This window comes from Nesoenas mayeri (assembly GCF_963082525.1).
Source record: "Nesoenas mayeri genome assembly, chromosome: 1".
In the NCBI taxonomy this organism is placed as follows: domain Eukaryota; kingdom Metazoa; phylum Chordata; class Aves; order Columbiformes; family Columbidae; genus Nesoenas; species Nesoenas mayeri.
Window position 1 is genome coordinate 82,417,949 of NC_137541.1, and position 24,554 is coordinate 82,442,502.

At 43.3% G+C, this 24,554-nt stretch overlaps 2 protein-coding genes across 2 annotated transcripts; both read right to left on the reverse strand.

Moving 5' to 3' along the window:
* Positions 1–1,640: 1,640 nt before the first annotated feature.
* GABARAPL1 (GABA type A receptor associated protein like 1) lies at positions 1,641–10,860 on the reverse strand. Its single transcript, XM_080363634.1, has 4 exons — positions 10,675–10,860; positions 6,852–6,930; positions 5,763–5,881; positions 1,641–4,362 (listed from the first exon to the last, which is right to left on the reverse strand). The coding sequence occupies exons 1-4, from the start codon at positions 10,762–10,764 to the stop codon at positions 4,297–4,299; spliced, it is 354 nt and encodes a 117-aa protein (XP_080219760.1). The 5' UTR covers positions 10,765–10,860; the 3' UTR covers positions 1,641–4,296.
* A 7,948-nt stretch (positions 10,861–18,808) lies between these two features.
* Positions 18,809–22,494, reverse strand: TMEM52B (transmembrane protein 52B; the record flags this gene model as incomplete). Its single annotated transcript, XM_080353710.1, has 5 exons — positions 18,809–19,286; positions 19,723–19,889; positions 20,823–20,861; positions 21,794–21,837; positions 22,462–22,494. 5 exons carry the CDS (start codon positions 22,492–22,494, stop codon positions 19,036–19,038), a joined length of 534 nt encoding a protein of 177 aa, XP_080209836.1. The 3' UTR covers positions 18,809–19,035.
* Positions 22,495–24,554: the final 2,060 nt, after the last annotated feature.

Genomic DNA, 24,554 nt, shown 5'->3' on the forward strand with positions numbered 1-24,554 from the left:
TGGAAGAGGCCTGCTTATTCAGATATAACTCCATGGTGGTTTTCTATGTGACTCAGCAGACAATACCACAACCTAGACAGCAAAGCATGCACTATGTTTGAGGCTGATATTCAAATTATTTCAGCTGATAGTGTAAGCTTTCAGATGATCTCTGACCATCTGTCAGGAAGCACAGCACCCTTCTGCCATACAGCGGGAACTTGTTTCATTCACATTGGTGGACATGAGCACAGAAACTGCTGCTATGGGCAGGCTCTGAGTTTACACAGTGCAGGATGAATTACTGTCTCCCTCAGCAACAGCAACAAAAGCTCATACTTTGGCTCCAACCTGTATGCAGTGGGGAAAAGAAGATCTATTTGGCCTAGCAAGTTTTATTCCTGTGAATTTTAGTGCCACAATTCTTGACTTCAGTGCTCTGTGCAACTCTCTCACTCAGTGTGTAGCAGGGGGACAGTTGACAGTCGCCCCTCCGCAGCACTGGCATGGCCCTTTTCTGCTGCTCTGGCCAGTGGCACCTGCACAAAATCGCAGGTGACGAGAAGGCAGAAGAAGTGACATATCTCTTGCTGCTTCCTCAGATGACAGCACGTGTCCCTTTCCTCCCTGTGTGCTGACAGTACCTGATGCAGAGTTACGGCACTGAGCAAATGGTGGCTGCTCGTCTCGCCAGCTCCCAGCAGGACTCCTTCCCTCTCAGCGCACAAATATCCACAAGGACAAGCAGCCTAGATCTGTCACCACTGCAGACTTACTTTTCAATGAGCCACAGATTCCCTTATCTTTGCTTTTGCTATCTTTAAAGGGCACCCCAGGATCCCTCCCATGCCCTCTGCCCATGGGAATCCCACCTCAGCCTGAGCTATCCTGAGACAGTGAGGGCTGGTGGCTCCCTGAGGGACAATGGCCCACAGGGAACCACGGGACCCATCCTACAGGACCCGATGTGGGAGCTGGAAAGGCCCAGGGATGGTGGCCAGATCCAAACACATCATGGTGATGAGGCAGGTCAAGACAGGAATCCCACCTGCAGGCTGGGGTCAGGATCAGACCCAGGCCCATGCCTGGCGATGGCAGGGCTGTGGAGAGAGGGATGGGCCAAGGCTGGGCCCTGTGGGCCTGGCTTGTCCAGGGCCTAGGACTGGGCAGGGCTGTGGTAAGCTGGCATCACCACTCTGCTGTGGCATCATCGGGGCTGACAGCATTACATGGTCGTGGGCCATGGGCAGGGTGACAGGTGGGCCATGGGCAGGGTGACAGGTGACCCTGAGGGCCTAGCAAGGACAGTCAGGGCTGGTGGTGCCCTTGGGGCCCTGTCAACTCGCTAGGACTGTTCAGGACCTTAAAATGGCAGAGAATGTCTCAGTGCATCCACTACACTTCTTAAGACCTTCTCATGTCATCTAGGTCTAATTAAAGTGCACATTGGTGGCACAGAAACACATGGCCAAGTGTGTGCATGTGACAACATAATCAAAAAAAGAAGAGATGTGGCTTGTCCTGGCAGACAGGACAGAGGAAATTTGGGGTTCTGGGAAAAAGCAGTGGCAAAAAGTTCTGACAAAGCTGCTCCCCTATTTATAAGCACACATGTGGAAACAAATGCTGCAGTCACACATTCTGGACCAAGCCTGTGATTTTTAAATGCATCTTTATTGATTGGTTGTTTTAGCTCAAGTAGTATGAACTTTATTTTACAAGAACCTGCAGCTAACCAACACAAAAAAGAATTACCATCATTACCTCATACAATATCAGACTAGCGCAAAAACAGAAGTAAATGCCACAATCCAGTTAAAAGAATGGTAAAATAACTAAATTAAACTGTAACTCTACATGTAACAAACAGCTGAGATTAGTCCCACACATGTCACTTATAAACCCAGCAGAGGGAGGGGAGGTCTGAGCACAAAATCGAGCACCCTAGATGCCAACTCTTTCTCCCCAGAGTGTGCCTAAGCATGGGCTCATCCGAGACCACACACAACCACATGCTCGGCAGCGCGTGTGTGAGCAAGTGGGAGAGCAGCACAGAGATGCACACCACCTGCCCGCACCTTGTATTTTACTCTAGAAAGCCTCCTGTGTCTGTTCTCTGCTTCAGAACATTCAGAGCTTCCTAAAACAAAACACTGATGCAAAATTGCACCCAACAATGGCAGAAGAGCCTGGTAATTGGAGGAGAGTGGGCCAAAAAGAGAGGATGGAGCACTGAAGACAGATACTGAAGTTACCTAAGTTGGCAGTAGGTATAACTCATCCAAATGCATTTATTCCAGATAAATGCATGATGGAACAACAAACCTGAAGTTCAAGATCAAAAACTGGGGAATACTAACCTAACCATTTCATCCTTTGTTCCCTCACTTTCTGTCTGCCCATTGCAACTACCCTGTCTACATCCTTTGCAGTCCTTCCCTTCTCTCCTTCTGCTACTTCACATACCACATGGGCAGTGATCCCACTGCCCCTCTAAGCTGCCTTCCCTGACCTTCACACAGTTCTGCCAGTTACTCCCACTTCACACTTCCTAGCCTGCTCCTTTACTCTGTGTACCTCCACGGAACAAAATGGCTGAGAAGGTTGAAACCTGATTTCCTCTCTCCCACAAGCAGAAGAGCACTCATCTTGATTTCTCACTCCTGAGGAACACAGAGAATTGATATCTAGCTTCACATAAATAGAGCAAACACCTTCAGCTTACTTTGGAATCTGCCTGTCTTCTTTAACCTTCTTCTCCTTTCCTCCTTCTTGGTCCCTCTCTCAAATGTAGGAATGTTTACAGTAACTCGGGTCCAGTTCTCTGATTTTTAGATAAAATCCCAGAATTTTCCTGAAAGTCAGCTCAGTCCCCAAACTCCATCCCTTCATCAGAGTTATGGCAGTTATGGGAAAATCTGCTATTTGTGCCACTGGGAAGAAACTGCTTTGACATGACAGCATAAAGCTTGCACAGGACAGCATGTATCTGGCACCTTTCTAAGAAAAACACTGGCTTAAAATAAAATAAAACAAAATTTATAGAGGATCCATTCCCCTTTCCCTTCAAGTCTAAAAGCACTTCTCTTGTGGCAAAGGGTGGCACTGTTGTCCAATCACAAAAAGCCAGCAAGACATACATGGAGAGACTGATTTCTTCTGCTTGTGCATGTAGTGCAAGGGCTGTGCAGGGATGAGACATGGAAGGGAAGACTAAACCCACAGGACTTCTGCCATTTTCAAATCTGCAGAAGACTGATACAAGGACAACACTGACAGATAATTTTCTGTGTTCAGCAATAACAAGACCATTAGTAGTTAGTTGCTTTAATGCACAGCAAGGGAGACTAAAGTTAATTAGCAAGAAAAGCTCTCACTTGTAGACTAGCTAGGAACTGAACAGACAATCTTGGCAGCTTCCAGGATCTGCCTCTGTGGAGTTTACTATGAACAAGTTAGATGAGCAGTCATGGTGGACATGTTTGGTATACTCAGTCCTGTCTCAGATCTGGAGTGGGCTAGTCATTTTCTTGAGGTCCTTTCTAGCCCTGTGCTTATGAGTTTATCAGTTGGCTTCACCAAAAAGAATAAAAGGGTTGTCTCAATTTTTTTCTGTCCAGCACTTGCAATTAAAGCAAAAAAGGAAAAAAAAAAAATAAGGTCCTTCCTTCTTTTCCCCAACCTTCACATCTCACTGCTGCTGAGTGCCCAGGCCTTAGAAGTAGCCCTTCTAATACTGATGGAAGTGATGGGAAACACAATACTCTTGGAAAGCTTCACAGCTAGCAGCTGGAGTGAGGACTGACAGCCTTCTGTGGGCAGAGTGAAGTATTTCACAGCTCACTGAATGCTCACAGGAGTGCAGCCCATGCCAATGGGCAAGGCGTGACAAAGGTCAGTGTACAATATATGGCATGCCTTCTTCATCCAATGAAAGGGTTACAGAAAAATGGCCATCCTGCCCAGTCACTCTCCTGGAGCTCCACCACACTGGCTTGTCTAGTAGACTCCAGCACTGGCTAACTACTTCCAGCTGTGTCAAGAGAACTACAGACAGTGGAGTCTCTCCATCCCTCAGCACAGAACCCTTCGTTAGGTTTTCAGTTCACCCTTTCACACATTGTCCCCCTACCCTCCCTTCCCTCAATTTAAAAAATAATGATTATAATTAATGCATGGAAGATGATGGCATTGTGCATGTGGTTCACTTCCAGTTTTCTTCCCCTCTTCTCAGGCATCCTCCTTCCTCCTCTTCAACACTCTCCCCCAAATCCATTCCATCAGTCCATCTCGCCTGCATGCCTGAGGGGCTGGTGCTCACTTGCCATAGACGCTCTCATCACTGTAGGCCACATAGAGAAAATAGTCCTCCTCATGGTTATCCTGCAAGGAGAGAAAGGGAGAAAGTAACAAACCAAAGTCCTGTAACTCATTACATGTGAAAAAGCCCAAACAAGAGATTATTTTAACAACAAGAGGGCATGACCTCTCTTTCTCCCCCTGTACATCAAAGGCTTCCTCATACCAAAGAGAGCATATAGCAACCCCTTCTCTCTGGCCATAGCTCTACCGCTAAGTTCAACATTTCTGGACAGAATGAATTTACTTTAAGATCCACAGCCTGAGGGTTCTGCAAATGTGCAACAGAAACAGCTCTGACTGTTGCAGGATGTGCAGCAGAATCTCAGTGCTGGTAAAGCCTTAAGATTGAGAGGAGAGACTTCGAAAGCTTTAACAGGTCAAAAATCACCTCTAGATACTTCAGTAATTGGTAAATGTGGTTATATTTGTTGTTTTTTAGAACACTTTGACAAGTGGCTATATTTCTAGTCCTGTTTTTATATATGACACTGATGACACTGACACAAGAAGTCTGCAGAGTGCCAGGAACAGAGTTCTGATTTCAGCTCTGGACAGTCAGACATACCTTCCTGCAACATGTCCAGATTTGGAAAGCTCCCTGCGTGTGTTAATCTTATGTTATCTTAATCAGTCCACATACAAAGTGTCCAGTTATTGTCAAAAAGGGACAGGTCAAATAGGGCTCACAGAACCATACTGGAGCTCTCCTGTTAAAACACACAAACACAGTAGAAGGAGAAACCATGGATAAATCAATCCAGGCTGCAAACCAGCCATGATATAATGGCTATGTAATTGAGGAACGTTCCTCTGATGGGCACAATATGCCTTTAAAGTCAATCAAATAACACTGCTCAGCAAAAATGGGGGCAGCAATGTTCACAGTGTCCTACAAGAGACTCACATATACCATACAAGCTATGAAAAAGTAATTTTCAACAAAGAATAAGTGTTCCTTGATGAGGTATGTATACATGGGCGGCTGCCCAGTGACACTGTGTTCTTTTACTGGCTAAAAAGAAATTTCTTCTGTATACACAGGAAGGCTAGTGTGCATGCTACACCCTTCACCCCAGACACAATATCTGAAATATAAGTAGTTTATTTCAATACTTTGTTAAAGATTGTTAAACCAACTTATCACTGCTGCAGCAACTATTCCCCACCTGATAGAACAACCCTTTCATGTAGCAAACAAATAATTAAAATGATGAGGCTCCCCAGGCTCCTCTTTATAACTGCAGGATGGAACTTCCCTAAACAGATGATGGGATATAGCCCAGGCCAAGAGGGTCCATGTTCAGATATCTTTGACCAAGCTGCATCTGCTGTCAGTGTAGTAGTGCTCAGTTGTCCTTCAGTGAGGATATCCATCCTTCTGGGGACTCCAACAAAAGGAGAAAAAGATGGGGCAGGCTTACCTCATACAGCTGGCCCATGGTAGCACTGGTGGGAGGGATGGTATTATTGACAAAGAAGAATAAGGCATCTTCTGGCCTCAGGTGGATCCGCTTTCGGATTAAGAAGTAGAACTGGCCAACTGAAGAGGAACAGAGAAGAATGCCTTAGATGCAGAAAGAATGTGTTGTTGGGGTTTTTTGTTTGTTTGTTTTTACCGTTGTTTTGTTTTGATGGTGGAAGTCACATTCTGTGTGTAAAAAGTAGGGGAAAATGAACAATGTGGGAAACAGCAGTAACTTCACTATTGTAACCATATTAGCACTTATTGCCTTCAGAGCTGGCAGTTTCTCAGGTACATGCCTCAGGCCCTGTGCACTCTAGATCCAAACTCCACCTGCTATGGTATGAAATGCTCTACTGCAGGGACTGGTGGGAAGACCTCTAACTAGCTTAACCTTTACATCCTATAGATCCAAAACACCTTAGAGAATTTAGCCTTGGCGCAAATGGTCATATCATTCTGGAAAACAAATCCCTCAGTAGTTGCTTGAGCTATGTTGCACAAGAATGCATTCCGCAAGCCATTACATACTGCAAGAAAAAGAAATGCTGTTCCTTTAACTCATTCATGTTCTCAAATGAAAACAAAGGTAAACACAGACAAAAATGGCCATGACCATTCAGAAAAGGGACTTTGTAGCCATGACTCCAAACACAGGGGTAGAAAACAATGGGACTATTTTAAGCACCTGTCTCTTCCTGCAAGAAGGTTACAGCCTCTGGCAACTCTGCAGCAAGGTTATCATTGACTGATGATTATGCTACTGCCTATGATACAAAATTCAGTCATTTTCATCATGGGTAGAAGTCAGCTGTGACACATGCATGTTAGTTAAGCCAGTGGCATGCCTCAGAAGATCTCAGAGAACGCTGCATGTAGTAATCCAGGCTGTAAAGTATGTAAATATAAGAAGGACAGCCAGGTAAACTGGGTCAATGACAAGATGTTGAGCCTGCCTGGATATTTTCCTCTTGCTGATCAGAGAGTGAAAAGCACTTCTGAGACCTTCTCACCGAAAATCAGGAAGAAAGGAGGTAGATTTAGTTACCTGTGAGGTCAGAAGGCACAAGATACTTCCTTTTGTCTAGATCAGGTACTCTGGCTTTTGGTGCTTTTTCCACAATTACCTGAAGAGTGTAAGAAAAAGCAAGAAATGACCCATGAGTATCATAAAATGAAATGGACCAAAAAGCATCAGTGGAAAAAGATATTACCCTTCAGATTAGAAATTTATTTATGTTATAACAAATACCTGACATTAAAGAACAGGTAGGTGAGAAGAAGACTTAAAATCACTGGAAATAGCTGTGCTAGGAGCCTAAGACTGCAGCAGTAAGCACAGTGAGTGAAACATGGAGACTGGAACAGACATAAAAATAAACCATAATAGCCAAGGAAAAAAAAATCAGGTCACCTTGATGGTACCCGCACAAGTTAATTTTGTATAAAGGAGCTGACAGGAGTCTAACACATCAACACAAGAAGTATCACAAGGAAGTGGAACTGTTTCCAGGTTACAGTTCTAAACTACCTAGCACAAAATCAGCCCTACTCCCAGTAGTCCCACATCCTAATTTCTGCATTCACCAATAGCAAGTGCTCTAGAATGAAGGAAATAATTTAAAAGGAACTACAGCTCATTGGGGAATGTTTTCTTGTTGTTGCTGGTTTTTTGATTTGGTTTGGTTTGGTTTTTAACCCCAATTCTTCAGTAGCGACCTTTTACTTTGAAATTCATATCCTGTGAGTTTATTTTCCCTACTTCATACACTTATGGACATTTCCTTATTCATATAAATATCTAATAATTTTAAAACAGGCTACCATCTGGATAACTGGAACCACAGACAGCTTTGACAGAAAACAGTAATTCTCATTATAATCTAATGTTGCTATGACAGAAAAATATGAAGCTCAGCACCTTTAAGGTCAAACAGACTAAGGGATCTTCTGCCACAGGAATTTTCTTTTTACCAGAGTTAGGCAAAATGTTTACCTCAGAAGCAGGAAGTATTCCAAAATGACCTGAGCGACTTCCATTAAAATCCTTGAAAACCTTTCCAAATACTGGAGGTATGTTTCCATGGAACTACTGGGTTCATGCAGGAAAATAAAATGAAGGCAGTTTTTTGTTTGCTTGGTTGGTTTTGTCATATGCATTTTTGAACTGCTAAGAGCTATATTCCATGATTCAATCTGTGTGGCTTGCTGTTCTGCAGAAGCCATTTTGACCATCTAAACAAGAAGCTGGATCTTCTGAACCTCCTCAAGTTTTTAATTCCATTAGACTCTATAATTAAAATACTCCATGTGAGACATGGTTGGACTAATTTCTAAGGGATCCACGCATCCCTTAGCTCTTTGGCAACCCAAAGCTGCAACTGTATCTGTTGTGTAACAGAAAAGGCTGACCTGCTGTGGATTAAGCCTTCTCTGGAAGCAAAATGGTGTTGTCACATCATTGAGACACTGTTGCAGAGAAAAAAATGTAAAGATGATGATCTTTACAGATGTGTATTTAGTCTGGGCAAAGTACACAACTCCTTCTAGACCCAAGTAAGTATCTGCAAAGCACGTCACACCACAGAGGTGCTAGCTTGGACATCTCTCCACTATGATCCAGATGCTGCCAACACAGCCAAACCCCCTGAAAATTCTACATTTGTTTTTAAAATAGAAACATGATCATGTCTGCTACTTCAACAACTGCAAGCATCTCAATTAGTACAAGACTCTTTCAGGCAGTTTGTGGTAGGACATGCATTTCCATACAAGATGGAGTTGGTAAGTGCTGTGAAGGAAGGACAGTTCCACAATCTCATTGAACAGGTGCAGGCTAACAGCAACAGCATTTTGCACATTTTTTTTTTACCTGTGCATCCAACAAGGCAATATCTAACACAATACATTGAAGTGGAGAGAAACCTTTAGTTCTTGCCTCCAATTTCAAAAACTACTGACAAGCAGAACTGCTAGCTAGCAGCACTAATGTGACCACCCTGACTCAAAAGGGTGGTTTGTAGTGTGGTCATTAGCTAATAAAGAAAAAGAAGTCATGCCTATGTGGAAGAGGTGAGAGTGCTGGGGCTTCTAAGCCCCTAGGAAAAATTTATACCAGATCATCATTGAGTTTAAGAGAGATGTCCTTCTTGCAAAGAAGCAGAGATGGAATGGAGGTACCCTGCTAATCTGACTATCAACTGTAGTCAGTTTACCTGATAACAGAGGTATCTCTTCTGAAGCACTAAATCCTTCACACACAGAAACAAATCCAGAAAGAAAATCAAAAGGGCAGAAACAGTTTGTCTGTATGTCTGTGGTTGCTGGGTGGTGACTGTGGTAATGTGGGACCGTGCCAACAGTATAATTTCAGCAAAATGCTGAGATATACCAGGGCACTGCAGTGTAGGCAGCCAAATGGATGTCATCTTCAAGCATCTTGCTGTCGGGAAGGGCAGCCACAGAAGTGATGCAAAGAACAGTCGTATACTGCATTCATTTGCTCCGTATGCAGCTCTGACAAGATGCTACCCCCGACAATTCACATCTGGGCCTTGCCATGTGCCATTTTCATTTATCTTTAACTACAGCACATCTTGCTATTTTGGTCCTGGCTTTCCCCATAAAGATCTGCTGATGTTCCTCTATCTTGACTTCTCTCTTGCCAGACCGGGACTGGTCCCAGGCTCCCACACAGCTCTCCCAGACACATCTATCATGATCTGCTGTACAATCTGTCATACTAATACTCAGTTTACAGCTTGTCTCATTCCTGATCTACAGAGCCCTCTGAGGTCCTCATCTTAAAACACAGAACCGCACACACTTCACCACTGACTCGCTGCATGCTCAACCTGCTGTGCTATGCCAGGGGTCCCAAAAACAGTTAGGACAAGTGCACCTGAATACTGCCTCCCAAAAACATTTTTCAAGTCCAGTTGAGGGCTACTCCCAAGATCAAAAATGGTGCTAACCTGCAGGGAAAACATGTAGTGCTAACTGTTCCCCCTTGTCCTTAGATTTACAGGGTAGTGAAAGTTATTTTACACTCAGTACCCCTGGGCAGTAAATCTAGGACAGACCTCTCCAGTGGGGATGGAAAGAAAGAACATTTGCAAAACATTCATTAAAAAAGGAACAATAAAAAAAAATCACAATCAACTTGATTTGACTTTTTTTTTTTTTTTTTTTTTTTAATTACTAGTAGTAATTATAAAGCTAGAAGTTTTCCACGGGCACTCTGAAGAGACCTAAGGATGAGGAAGCAAAGTTGAGAGAGAAGATGACCTTGTTTTTCAAGTCACATTTTTTCCACAGGATGATTAAACAGGAGGGAAGAAAACCTGAGAAGTATCATTTTTCTCTCATGCAAAGGAAAAGAACAGAGCAAGATTGCATCAAAAAGACAGGCAAAAAAAAAGGTAAAATAAAAATAATGGGAAAGTATCAGGTGACATGGATACAGACCTTGTTTTCTATGAGGAGTACCCGGTTAACTCACTCATTGTTCTCCTCCATTTTTACAGAGCTAATGGTAAGCTCCTTCCCCACCCCCAACCCCACGCACGCAGGCTGCCAGAAAAAAATTAGCAGCATTCTCGCTGTCGAGTTACTGCAGATCCTAGAGAAAAAGGATGTATTACACCCCGCACCCACTCGCCGATATAGACCTTCGTACATAACAAACAGCCATTGCTTTGCACTAAAGAGAACAGCAGCCGGGAATCAGAATCACAACATCAAGATAACAAACATCGTTACTAATTCAATTTCTTTGGCCTTGACACAATATAAAGAAAGAAGCAGGCGACAGCCGCCAAAGAAAAACAAAGGCGGCGATCGCCGCCGCTGCCCTCGCAGCCCACACTCACAGGGACTCTGTCGGGATATTTCTTCCTGATTTTCTCCCCTTCTTTTTTCCTGTACTCGAACGGGTGGTCTTCCTTGTACTGGAACTTCATGCTGCCGGGCTGTCACCTCGCCTACCGAGGGCTGTCGCCGGGCTGTGTCCCCTACGGCCGGGTACTCGGCGGACACCCCCGCAAGCGCAGTGCAATCCCGAGCCGTGCGGTGGGAGCAAACGGAAAATTGGGCGCTGTGACGTCACGGGGAGGCGCACACACACACTCCCCCACACAAAAACCTCCCCCCGCCGTCACGGTGAGGCTGGGGTGGGGGCTCTAGCTGTCTGCAGGAGGGACTGGGGTCTACATCGCCCGAGAAGGACGAGGAGGGGGGGGGGAAAGGTAAGGGCCCTTCACGCATCGGGGAGGGGGGGGCAGAAGGGGTGTCCCACCTTCCAAGCCCACGCGTGACAGGGGGAGGCGTGGCGCAGCGGGGGCGACGAGTGAGGGCGGCCACGCTGCGCCGCGTTCCGCCCCTCCACCGCGCAAGGTCGCATATTTTTGTTTGTGCATTGATTTATTGCGCGTCGATAAATAACAAAATAAATAAAGATGTAAAAATAATTAGGTGTTTGTTTTGTTTTGTTTTGTTTTTTTAATAGGGCAGCAAATAAACATACGATTGGGCGACACCGCACCGCCTTCTCCCCACCCCCAACCCCAGCATGACTCAGGGTTTATAAATACAGCGTGAGCAGGCACATAATCCACCCGGGACTGCGGGGATGGCCGCGTTGCTCCTCCCTCTCTACCCAGCGGAGCAGCGGTGTGGGGCGGTGCTCCGTGCGTGGGAGCGGGCCCCGGCGGGGGTCCGGGGCTTGGTGTCCACCTGTGAGTCTTGAATGCATCCGCCTCCATATGTCTAAAACGGGGTGTGATGAGCCTAACTTATTCCTTAAGTGGCTGTGAGATGTAAAACCAAAAAAACCCAGTGCTTTTCATGACCATCCCTGTCGCTGTTGGATCTGGATTATTCTCTTTATAACGCCTCGGTTAAACAACAAGGGGCAGAAAGTGTGTCACATAGTGTGCCAGACCAGATGCATGTTACAAACAACAGGCAGCTAAAGGGAACTGTCTGCAAACAAGCCAAAATAGCCAGACAGTTTTAGCCCAGCTACTCGGCTGTCACATACTTGGAATGTCTTTGGTTTTTGGTTTTTTTTTTGATAGGAGTAGTTTGGCTCACAGTTATTCAGTGACCAGCAAAAGAAAAGGTATTAATGAATGGATCAGCACGCTCAAACCAGCACAAAATAATTGCTGCTACCCTGGGGATAATGAATGGGAGTGTATCAAATAATTATTTCATTGCATGCTTCATCCAGAGAACAGAACTTTTCCAAGGAGGCACTAGCACAGTAGTAGAGGCTGAGTGGGACAGCAAACTGCCTCTGATGCATAAGGTGACTTTCCAAGGCCACACTAGTGGCAGAGGTGAAAGGACCCAGGTTTCCCAGATCTCACTCAACCCTGTGCCAGTGTGTTGAGCCAGAATGAACAAGTGTAGGAAAAGACATTGCTGCTGTTTCGGTGACACTCTGCTTCTACAGTATGGCTAGAATGGAAAAAATCCAGAAGAGACTGAAGTACAAGCTCCTTAATGATAAAAACAGGATCAGGGCAACATAAAGCCTTGGTCTTGTTCTACAAGTACTCATATAAATCCTTTAGGCTGCCCCAAGAAACTCATAGTAGTGCTGGCTTTATCCCTACATAACAATATGCACACCTAATTTGCCTCCAGGGTGGGACTCATGCCAGCACCAGGTGTAGGAAGGGTATATTGCAAATCACCACAGCAGATGCAGGGTGCTAGCTTGTGCCCTCTGCATTGCAGAGAGCTGTTTGATATACTGGCCACCACCCACCTTTCCACCCAGTAACACACTGCTTCTTGAACTGAGGCCTTGTAGTAATGCTCCCTCTCCAAACCCTGGTGCACTGTAGTCTCTCATCTTGCATGTATGTAGGAGAGTTATGGAGGAAATACATTTACCTCATTTGAGACATGCTCAGGTGGTGGCAGTTCCCAGATATTCGACTCGAAATTAACTTGAATAACAGAAATTTATTCCCGGTAGATTTCAACGCAATAAGCAAAAACAGCGCTGGCGGCCATGAGATTCACTTCTCCAGTGGCGCGCGCGGGAAAAACCTTATTCCATCCTTTTATAGGGTCCCGGGCTCGTTGCTCAGAGTGCCACGTCATTCGTTCTTTCTGCGAATGTGTCCTCTGTTGTCAGGCGGTTAATCTCCTATCTTCTCACCTACCCCTGCCCCCCTTCCACCTTTAGAGGATCGAACATTTAAGGCAATTGCATAACAAAGGGCAGGGGCTTCCCATGTTGCACAATAACCCCTGAGCGTTTCCTTTTAAGAAGTGTTAATGAACAAACATCTCTAACCTTTTAAGGAGCTTTAATGAACAAACATCTCTAACTCTTAGAGTTGTTTATTACATACATTTACCTCATTTGAGACATGCTCAGGTGGTGGCAGTTCCCAGATATTTTTGCCTGGCACAGAAATGTAAATGGGCATGGGATAGAAACCACACCTACACTTACAATGTAGGCATGTACTGCTGAACCTGTCACTTTAAACTGCTTTGTGGTCAGTGGCAATAAACAGGCATGTCAGGGTAGGATTCTTCTAGCCTGAACCACGACATCTACTTTTGAATGGCCCTAGTGTGTCCCTCAAAACTCTGGCAGGTGCTTTAGTGTCTAAGCTTTTACTACTCAGTATGGTGTAGTGTGGCCTGCACAGCCCAATGGTCAGCTGCAACGTTTGCACATCCGAATCTCGTAAGGACAGAGCAGCCCACAGCGGGACTAGCATAGACCAGTGTGTCCCAACCTTCACTAGTTCATATGCATAAGGTTTGTGCAGGAAGCATCATCAACTTGTTTCTGTCTGTCCTAGGACATGTGGACATTTCCCCATGGTTGCAGGTAGTGTCAGAGAATCTCAGAAGGGTGAGTCAGAAGGAAGGCATTATTTTTTGTGTAGTGCCATAGTAATTAACCTAGACTGAAGGAATCCCAGGGTTCAGACCTGGGGAAAATTCTGGTTTCATGGCATTGCGCCTTTCTATAATACTTGTGTTTGGCCTCCTTGCTTCCTAACTGCCTGCAGGATAGCAGTTACTGAAGTGTGTTGAAGGTCTGTAAATGCCTCTTCCTCAAGGACAAAAGAAAGGAAATTTTCTAGGTTGTTTCACCCCACCACCAAACCATTATGGCGATTTTAACAGACTGATCTCAAACTCCTGTTGTCCTGTAAATCAGTGTTTCCATCTCCAGGACTCTACACAAGGCAGATGAGCTATCATCTAGTTTGAATTTCTGTTGACAAATCAGACAGTAGTTTCAGGATTCTCCACAGTCTGATCAAAGACATGTCCTGTGAGAGCATTTCTAGGGGACATCTCCTTCCCCAACAAATCCCATGTGAGGATCACAAATCTCCTTACTGAACTCTTCCTGCCCTGATCATGCAGCCCTGGTTGTGCAGCCACAAGCCTCACTCCTCCCACTTCAGGCACTGAATTCCCAGCCCTCTGCTCGAGCTCAATAACAACAATAACGTCACTGGCACAGCAGCGGGCAGGAAGATGATACACACAGAAGCAGCGACAAACAGCTAATCATCTGACTTAGAGTTCCTATTAAAATGTCAACCCATGGGCATGTGACAAACCCCACATTCTTGGTCCATGTGCTAGAGGGAGAAACTGGAAATGAGGTTGGCTAGTTTTCCTACCCTAGAATGCAAGCAGAAAGTGTCTCAGAGTGTCAAAACAATATACTGTTTCTCAACTTAGAGTGTCAGAATAGCTCTAAGCATCAAGTGTGTGCAGTTCGTGTAGGCAGAGGTTCACTTTAAAAGAGATTCCCCAAGTGTTGCCAGTGCCGTAGCCATAGAAGCAGGAGATAAAAATATTCATACAGAATCTGGGGGCAGGATTTGCAGCCCATGCTCCAGGGGGTCTGCTAGAAGGTCTGCAGTGTACTACTGTGAAGTGAAGCTAGCTTATGTATACCTACAAAACTGGCTAAAATTCTGTGAATTAAGGATAAAAATATCCATTATTTGCCCTATGTTTCTTGGAGATGACATCCAGGTGGATAACTCCTGGGAACCCCCCCAGAGCTACTCTTCAGCTGCCTATAGCTCTGGATTCCCTTGGATATTTCTTTTATTAGTACCTGCCCTTGGGTACATATTCCATTTGTACCTCCATAGGCTGACTTTTTTTCTTTTTTTCTTTTTAATATATCTCTAGTGTGGTTCCAGCATATCAAAGCCTCTCTTGTCAGAAAACTCCTACTTGGTAGTCTGAATGGTAATTAAACCACAGAAGGCATACCTGAAGTCCCTTGTGATTCTTCTCTGTTTGATGCCATCCATGGCACATGGATAACTCTTCAGTCCTTGCCTGGCAACTCTCCTGCACCACTCGTGACTGGTCACCAGTTTCACTTGACTCTGGATCTATCGCAGCGTCAGAGCCAGTACAGGCACATTGGCCCTGGATGAGGGCACAAGGTTAGTCACTCCCAGCAAATAGTGGCTAATTGTGTAGCTGTTTTCCTTTCCTCTAGGAAATGGATCTGTATTGTTTATGTTGAACTGCTGTCTCACTGCTCTATTTTCTACAGCTTAGTTTTTACAAAAAAAGCTGCTAATTTCTCCCAGACCGATTGCCTGGCACAGCCTCAGCTGAAGTTGCTTAAATGCATACAAACGATGTTATGAGGAGATTAAGGAGGAGATTGTTTGATGAAAAGCAGCAGTATGGGACAAAACTCCAGATGTGAATAACACAAGTCTGAGGTCCCTTTGTTCTGGCCAAGGGTTTAGAGTGACCTGTGGGGGATTGGTATCATTACTTACGGTGCTGTGAAAACAAAGGAGCAACACAACAGTGGGACCAGTGTGGTGTTTCTGAAGACGAGTCTTTCTCGAGTACCACATGTTCTAGGGGAACCTAAGGCTGGCATGGACAATTCCTTTGTGGTACCTGGTGTTGATGTACTCTTGTTTCTCCTCATATGTTTCCAGCCCAAATTCCTCCATGTGTACGCTAAAGGTACCCAGTAGAGGCTGGCTGCTCTTCGTCCTTTGATATCACTTGTCCTATGCTTGCTTGGATCCTACCCATTTCCTATTGTTTGGTCAAGGGTTGAGCAGAAGCTGAGCCAAGGGTCAGTGACTTGGTTATGATATAGTTATCTTCAGTACTTTGTGCACTATTTTCCTCACCTACATATGGAATACTAAGGCTTGTCTGATGAATAGGTAGCATGACAACATGGTTGAAGTCTGTAAAGTGCCTAGGGATCTTTGGATGCAGATACTTAATTATTCATAACTAAAGAGAAAAACTTTTGCTGGTATTCTTTCCCTTGTTGTGCAAGATATTGGAGTGCTCTGCAGAACACAGATACTCCACTGCAGCTAACTTGCCATCAGTGATGGTACACAGCACCTGAACTGACCCTAAAATTATTTAATGATTAACAGAAACATCTCTTTTATTTTCTAATGTATGATTCTCTGTATTTGTGAGCAATTCATGTCCCTGTTGCTCTTAAGCATGGGCAAAACAGTTGCTACTTGGACATTTGTTTAAATATTGCATGAAAGTATCCATTATTTCTGTTTAATAATACTTAATGTTTAATTTTCAATCTGAAAGCATAAAAGATTTCAAAGTGCTTATTGGCCGATGTAACACAATACACAATGTGTATTCAATGTCCTGACTCAACAGCAAGATGGAACTACTGCTTATGGAGTAAAAAAAAAAAAACAACCTAGCTAAATAACAGTAAATTGCAGTACCAAGTAGCAGTTTATCTCCATAAGTAAGTAAATTTGCTATATTTTTATGGGGTGTAGTCCTGCTTTTTCACAAAGTAACGTCATCTTTACTGACTTTGTCCTTATTTTTGAATTGTTTGTGAAGAGCGAATGTCTTTGTATCATAACAGATCTGAGGGCGAGAGTGAAGTGTTTCCAGTACTGACACCTGGTCTTTGCTTTTCTACACAGCCTTCTAGGGTTAAATAGAGTGTCTCTAGCTTTACAGACAGGTTTCTGTTTATTTGATCATTTTAATCTGGTGCTTTATCATGTCCTGTGGGTTCCAAGTGCTCATCTGAAGTCAGTTTAGTATGAAACAATACCTGAGCAAGTGAAGTTATACCTATAATTATTGTCACTTGAAATATTTTGGATGTCTTGCCAGTAAAAAAAAAAAAAAAATACTTGAGGGTACCTACTCTAGCACCTAACAACTAAGAGACAGACAAGCAAAGAAGCATGTGAGGAGACAGGAAGGAACAGGAGTGGTAAACAACACTGGCTCTGGTCAAGGGAAATACACTGAAATCGGCACGTAATACCCAGCTCTGCGTACAAGTGACCTGTAACTTTTCCCCTTGAAACTGAGAGAAGAAGTAGCAGAGGTGACTTGATGCAGAGGAGGGGAAACTAAGAATTTTAAAACTTCCTTTTTTATTGTGCCTTAGGAAAAAAAAGAACACGGTGTGATTATTAGTGCAAATTATTAACAATAATGCATTCCTGTGGGGCAGGGCTGCCCTCTTGTGTGACAAGTATGCACAGCTTGGGACTCGATGGCAGGAGGAGAGGGTGGAGGTGGCAGGGGAATGGTATGTTCCCACTGAAATGACTGTGAAGTCTTCCAGGAAATTTAGGGGCTTGATAGTGTTTGGTGCATGTTCAGCAAACCCAAATGTCTCTGCTTGCTTTGGGCTTTTACTGTGGTATAGACAAGAGCCTTCTAGGAAATGTTCTGCAGCTTGGTGGAGAAGTCAGGCTTGAACTGAACTTCAGAGATCACCTGATGAAATAGCTCTCTAGTAGATGTTCTACAAACAGCTGTTATTATTATTATTTCAAGTGTGCTGTATAGCAGAAGACACATAACCTCGTATGTCACTTATTTATTTATTCCATTCCAGTTTATTCACTCATTAATGGTACAGTTAGGTACCACTGGCAATTCAGGAAGAAGCTTGTGAACTAGGAAATAAAGACCCTCATTAAATTCCCTTGGATACAAAATTCCTGTGACTGGACAAGGTCTGGGACACCATCAAAGGTATTTTTTTTTATTAACTTCTGCTTTACGCTATCCCTAAACCTGTCTTATCAGTCTTCTCTAAAATTTCCCATGGCTGTAATCTCAACAGCAGATACGTTCCTTAACATATCTGGGGACTTGGTCCTTGTTCCCCTTATCCACAGAACAACCATATTTTCAGTATTTCCACAGGAGCATTGTGAAGATCAGCCTACTAAGGGCACTGAGAATTTGGGTACTGCAGCAGGAAAGGCCATGCAGGTACTTCAGAAACATGTGATATCGCTGACCTGTGCATTCACATCAACGTTAACACATACATGCAATTCATGACTGCTTAAATTTTTGATATTGGATGTCTTTCTGCCTTAATGTTTTCAGTTGCTGAACCTGGGGTAGAGACAATACTGATGTCATTCAACAGTCACCTTCTCATGAGTATTTAGTCCAAGAAAATATTTTACAGACGGTCCATAGCTGTGTTCATCCAAACAGTTTGATTAATATTTCTGGATGATTCAAAGTACTTGTACCAATCAGGAAAGACTCACAAACTATTTCTATATGAGAAATGGCTTTAAAATTTTAAATGGTCTTATTTAATTTAATCTGCTTTTGACAGCGACATTAAGAATAATAAATGACACAATATGAATGTAACTAAGATACAATTGAACTTTACTTCAGGGCTAGTATTCCTCCTTCTCCCCTTGTTTGATCTCTTATTGCACATATATTTTAAAATTAAAATATATTACCTTGTAACTGCTAATTCAGAATTGCTACATATTACATTCAGAACCAGTCTGTATTCATTCTATATATCTTGTAGTGAATTTAGGGCACTATACTGCCCATGCTACCAAATGTATGCTATCATTTGTTTGCATGCAGATTGTGTAATCTCACTGCAGGTCACTGGCCTGCAAAGTGGCTCAGCACTTTGATCCTGCTGCCTACATTTTTGTGCAAAGGGTGATATTAGTGATGTGTGTGTGTGTGTAATAAATGGACATGGGAAAGGCCAATTGTTAATTATCTCAAGGAAGTGTCAAAATATGCTGGATCTGAAACTAACTTAGTCTCTTTTTTTTTTTTTTTTTCCTTTTCTCATTAGACTAAGCAGGTTAATCTGGTATTCCTAACCCTGCTCAGAATTAGTCTCTGCATGTAACTGTTCTGTACTTGTCATTCAGCAAAAAACAGCACTAGTGTCCTGGGAGGTCTGGCTGGGCATCCTTGCCCTCAGTAGATGCCTGCAGTTTTTCCTCCGGCACTGGGTCCAGGTCTGGCACTTTCTGCCCTGCCTTGGCGACTGTGAATCGGCTCATGCGCAGAGCTTCTTCATAGACCGGAGGAGTGTCTGATGTTGAGAGCGTCGCTGTTCCCTGCACAACGTTGTGGGAGTGTGCCACTGCTAATATCCTCCTGGCAGCAGGCCCAAATACGGAATGGAGAGCTGGAAGGGAGGAGAGAAAAGCTGTTCCCCTCATCCTGGAAGCAGCAGGTGGTAAGAGGAGGACAAGTATATCTGCAGCCCTCAGGGCTTTTTCTCCCCACACCCTGAATATTTTCCTTTTCCTGCCCCTCCATCCTTCGCTACAAGGGGGGAGTGTTGAAACCTCATCAGCAACATCCCATAGTTACTCCTTCCTCAAATGCCACCAAGGCCCATAGCTGCCCTAATTCCACCCAAACATGTCTCACAGCTGATTCACCATCTGGCTGCATTTGCTATGTGAAGCCTGGTGAGCACTTTACCTTGTACTCTTTTCCCTGCATCCTGCCATGAACTTCCCTCTGCCAGCCTTGGGGTGCCACCATCTGGGCTTTTTACAGTGCAGCCCCTCACGTCGGGCTGTGCTGAAGTCCCCAGCCTGTCAAAGCCAACTCACAGGTAATGGTGCTCTGGAGGGTGCTGTCATGATCAAAAGCAATGACGGTGACCTCGTAGGGCTGAGGTCCCGATTCCTCCCCTGTCTGACGACAATGAAAACAGCATCTCACACAGATGGAAACCAAGCCACACAGGAGCAGCAGCCCACCGATCACCACCACCACCCTGGAAATGGAGAGGATTACATTAGGACTGTAAGACTATGTTTGCAGGAGACCTTTAAGGTCTCACCCTGCTTGAAGTAGGTCTAATCTTAAAGACAGGCATGGTCATTTGGAGCCTTGTCCAGCAGAACAGTCTTCAGAGATGGAGATCCCATGTACCCGCTGGGCACCCGTTCCAGTGCTGCATCACCCTTGGGGGAAGCATTTTTATCTTCTGTCCAGTCAGAATTTCCCTGGATGCAGCTTGGCCAGTCACCTCATCTACTTCTGCAGGGCACCTCTGCTAAGACTCTGTCTGTCTTCTCTGTAGATCCAATTTAGGGAGTGGAAAACTGCAATTAGGTTGCCCTCTTAGCCTCCTCCAGGCTGAACAAACCTGCTCCATTCAGCCCACCCACATACATCATATCTTCTGGACCCCTGACCATAATGGCTCTCTAGTGAACTTGCTCCATTTGTGAGACCAAGACTGGAATAAGACTAGACTACATATTCCAGATGTGACCTCATGAGTGATAAGCACAGATGAAAAATCATATCTCTCAATCTACTGGCTATGCTCTTATTAATGCAGTCTCATAGATGTCCAACTACTATCAACATTTTTCATTTTGTCCTGTTGAGAATTACTAAGGAATCAGACTGAAATTACTTTAAAACAAGCATTTAAAAGGCATGTTCTGCCACAAATGCTTTATTAATACTTTTCACCTGACTAAATTAATATTTGTAATAAAAAAGGAGGCTGGCAAGTCAACATTTGTTAAAGATTACATGATAGTGAAGGGGTTGCCTTGCTAATGTAGATAATTAGAGTGTCCCAAGGGAAAGTGGGGGTGGCATCACACTGGAGTGAGTCACATTTAATGCCACTGTTTTGCTACTGGAATTGTCCAGTGATGCAGCTATTTAAAGTAAACATATGTCATCTTACCAGATATACCACAAGCGGTCCCACTCTGTACCTGAGCAGCTGAGGAGGAGAGGGTACAACACACAGTTAACCACAGAATGCCAAATAAATGGGAAGATCCCTACTGCATGCTCTTCCAACTCCAATCACACTCCTCATTTACATTTCAGCTTCTAAATGGCACAATGATGAGAAACTCATCATGCTTCTTAGAGGAGACAGTTGTCCAACTTCATCAGTCTCCCTGTTAGGTGAGTTTGCCCTCTCTGGCTTGATCTCTTTATTGTTTCCCTGATATTTGTGCCTGCTCAATTCTGTTTGTAAACCTTAGGGATCTGCATCATGTTATAATTTCTGAATTTCCCTTCTTTTATATATATTTTTCACAACTTAGTCCACCCAACCCTGACTGGGTTTTGTTTGTTTGTTGTTTTGTTTTTCCTTCTGACATTCTCTTTGGTTTCTTTCAGGCCCTGTGGATATATTTTGGATGCTGAGTTGTATGTTTCTTTAGTTTAGCTAGTAAACCTGCCTGTGCATTTTTAAAGACATTTTAGTCAAAAAAGAATCCTTCTAGACAATTTTTCACATTTGTTTTGTCTTGATTTCTGTTATTCCTATGACATCACCATTCTGTTATTCTTCAAATGACATCACCAAGAGGAATATTCACCAAAACACTATATTTAAAATCATTTTTCAAGGAAAGGTCAATTAAAAACTTATAATCTTAGTCAATCAAAATTACACCAGAAAGCTCTTAACCATTACAGTTATCCAAATCAGTAGCAGGAACAGCACCACATGATCAGTATGTTGAATAGATAGTAAATAATACATTTCACATTCAAAGCAATGGAAATTTTATGTGAGTTTTCACTAGTTGCAATTAAAGTAAGATTTTGTGTCAGCCACCATGTTGTAACACTGATGTCTACTGCCTTTGTCCTTCATTGTCTTCTTAAGAGAGTGCGAGATCAACAAATACTCACAGTTCAGTGTTGAGACAGCCTTCCTCACCCCTCACCTGGGGGAACTAGAAGGAGAAAAACAGACAAGACACAGGTAGAATGAATTCTTTGTCATAGGCAACTTTCATCTCTGTCACCTAGATTATTACCAGTCTGAATCTCTTACAGTAAGGACTTATTGTTATGTATCTTCTGTTTTTTCCACCATATATTCTGCTGTAGATTTGAAGTTAGTGTGATACCAACTGCATTGTTTCATATCCTGACTTCCCACTACTATCCTACTTAGCACTGTTCCCAGCGCAGACCCAGACTTACCTTCAACCTCACCAGTTTGCCTTTCCCCGCAAAAGCCATGTCATGCTAGATGTAGATCCTTCTCCATGCTCATTTATTAAGAACCTTTAAATGTCGTGCTTTACACTATACCCACACTGACTTGAATTTTGCTTTGTCCTGCCAGTGCTCCTACCCTTCTCATCCCTTTTCCTTGGTACCTTAACCTCTGTGTTACCCTCCCTGAAATAGCAGCAAGTATTCTTCTCTTCTGTGTGTTTGCCTTTTATATGTTTAGTTCTTTCTAGTATCAGGGAAATTATTGTGATTGTCAATTGCTAATACCCCTCCGTTGTTCCAAGGTAACTCCATAACTGAGCAGAGACCCCATAAAAAGGAATTCTTAGACTTACCCGTAAGAAACACCCTAAAACAAAGCAGATCATGACTCAGCTATGAATCCTAGTTGCGTGGTTCTGTGGCCTCTTGGTGTCTCAAGCTACTTGATGTCTTCGTGTTCTTTCTAGTTTCAGTTCATCCTCACCAATCCACTGACCAGGAGAAGGAGTAGATTCCTTGTTGTGCGTTGAATCTAGACTCTTCTTCCTCTTTGTGACCTCCTCTGGGCCTGTTCTTCTCTGGCCTTCAGGTTTTTGCTTTCTCTCTTTCCCTCTTTGGCAATTTCTCTTTGTTTCTGCCTGTCTCCTTCTGTTATTTTCTTGTCCTGCTTCTCTCCCTTTTTTGAAGGGATCTCTAAAGCTTTCCAGTCAGATCAGGAGAAAAGTGGTGGCTACAAGTTCTTACTTTAGATGTTGTAGTAGTTCAGTGAAGGGCATAATGAGATCTCTGCACACCTGACCCTTCCCTTCTGAGAGCAGAAAGGGTCTCTGAGTTTGTTCATTTCCAATTATTCCTCTCCCCGCCTCTACCCTGAGGGGGGTGGGTTGAAGGTCATGTTATTGACCTGTTTAAATGGAGTTCAGCTTCCTCTCCCTCCTCCACTGCTTTTTCTGCTCCTGCACTCACATTATCTATTGATTATAGCCATATGATCAACATCCAGGGTGTACGTTACAAGTGTAGTTATATGTGTATGAATGCAAGATATATACCTATATATGCATATGCAACACCTCTCATATCTCCGATTTTAAGGCTCTGCAATCATTCCGCTTACCTGGTAGTACCCTGCTCTGTCAGTCCTGCAACTGTCAGTCTGTTCACTCACAGGTACCCCGAGTACTTTGCATCACAGGGCATACATGTTGATTCTCCTATTCTGGATGCTATTTGTTCTACAGGTGGTTAAATTAGTAGGTTCTATTCAACGACCCATTCATTTTCTCTCTCGTAGAACTGCTTTAGATTTCTGTTACTGCTCGTGGCTATTCAGAATGTTACATGCATATAATTGTGTTCACCTTCTCCTTGAATAGCTGAGATAATAAAAAAAAATGCTCTGCAGTAATGTGTTACTATTTGTGTTTGTGAACCACCTGGGACTGGTGCATAAATACATGTTAAGGGCAGGAGAGCAACTAGAGAAACTTGTTGCCCCATGTTGCAGTCACAATGCATTCACATTAAACTGGTGAATCATTAGCCTTCGTGATGCCTGTTAGAGTTGTAGAGCAGAACCAATGGATTCATGAACATTATGTATTCTCCCAAGGCAGGCTAAAACACATTTACCACTCTCTAATTATAAAAATGCACTATAAACATGCCTTAGCTTGAGTTTCTTTATAATCTATCTATCATCTATCTATCTATCTATCTATCTATCTATCTATCTATCTATCTATCTATCCATACTAGTCTACTACTGGAAAAATATTTCTGAGTTCTGATGGACATACAAGAGACACAGAAACGTGAGCTAGTAACTTTGTATTTACATGGGAATTGGCCAATATTATTTTTGTCTCTTTCTCCTTAAATTCTTTTGTGTATGATAGCAGAACTGTAAAATAGTCTTTCTTGTATGTACAGCTTTTAAAACTGGTGGGATTCAATGTGAATGAGTGCAAATTACCCAATGTTTTTCATGGGCTTTTTATTATCAGTGTGGCAATTCAATAGATTAGCACTTGATTTTTAACTGAAATTCAGTCTTACACAAATTTCATCAACTCTATGGATCGGGAGAAATATTTTAAAAAGGGATAAAAAAATACTCAAAAGAAAAAGCAGCACTGTGACACGAAACAGTGACCACTCCAAAAGCACATCATAACTCATTCTTGCTGAAACTTATTGGTCATTCTTTTTCTATTTCTATGGCATTGCTGTTAAAACTGTGTTTTCAGTAATCCACACATGGCCCTGCTAGTCTATCATCCAACAATGGTTGAAATTTCTCCACATTCATCCGGCATTTTGCCTCAATTATTTCAATATCTTATTCTCCTTTGTTTTACGTTATATTGAAATGACTTTTTCATATTTCCCCCTTGTCACCTTTCAAAAGTATTTAAAAATGTGATCAGAGTCTTACAGAACTGCT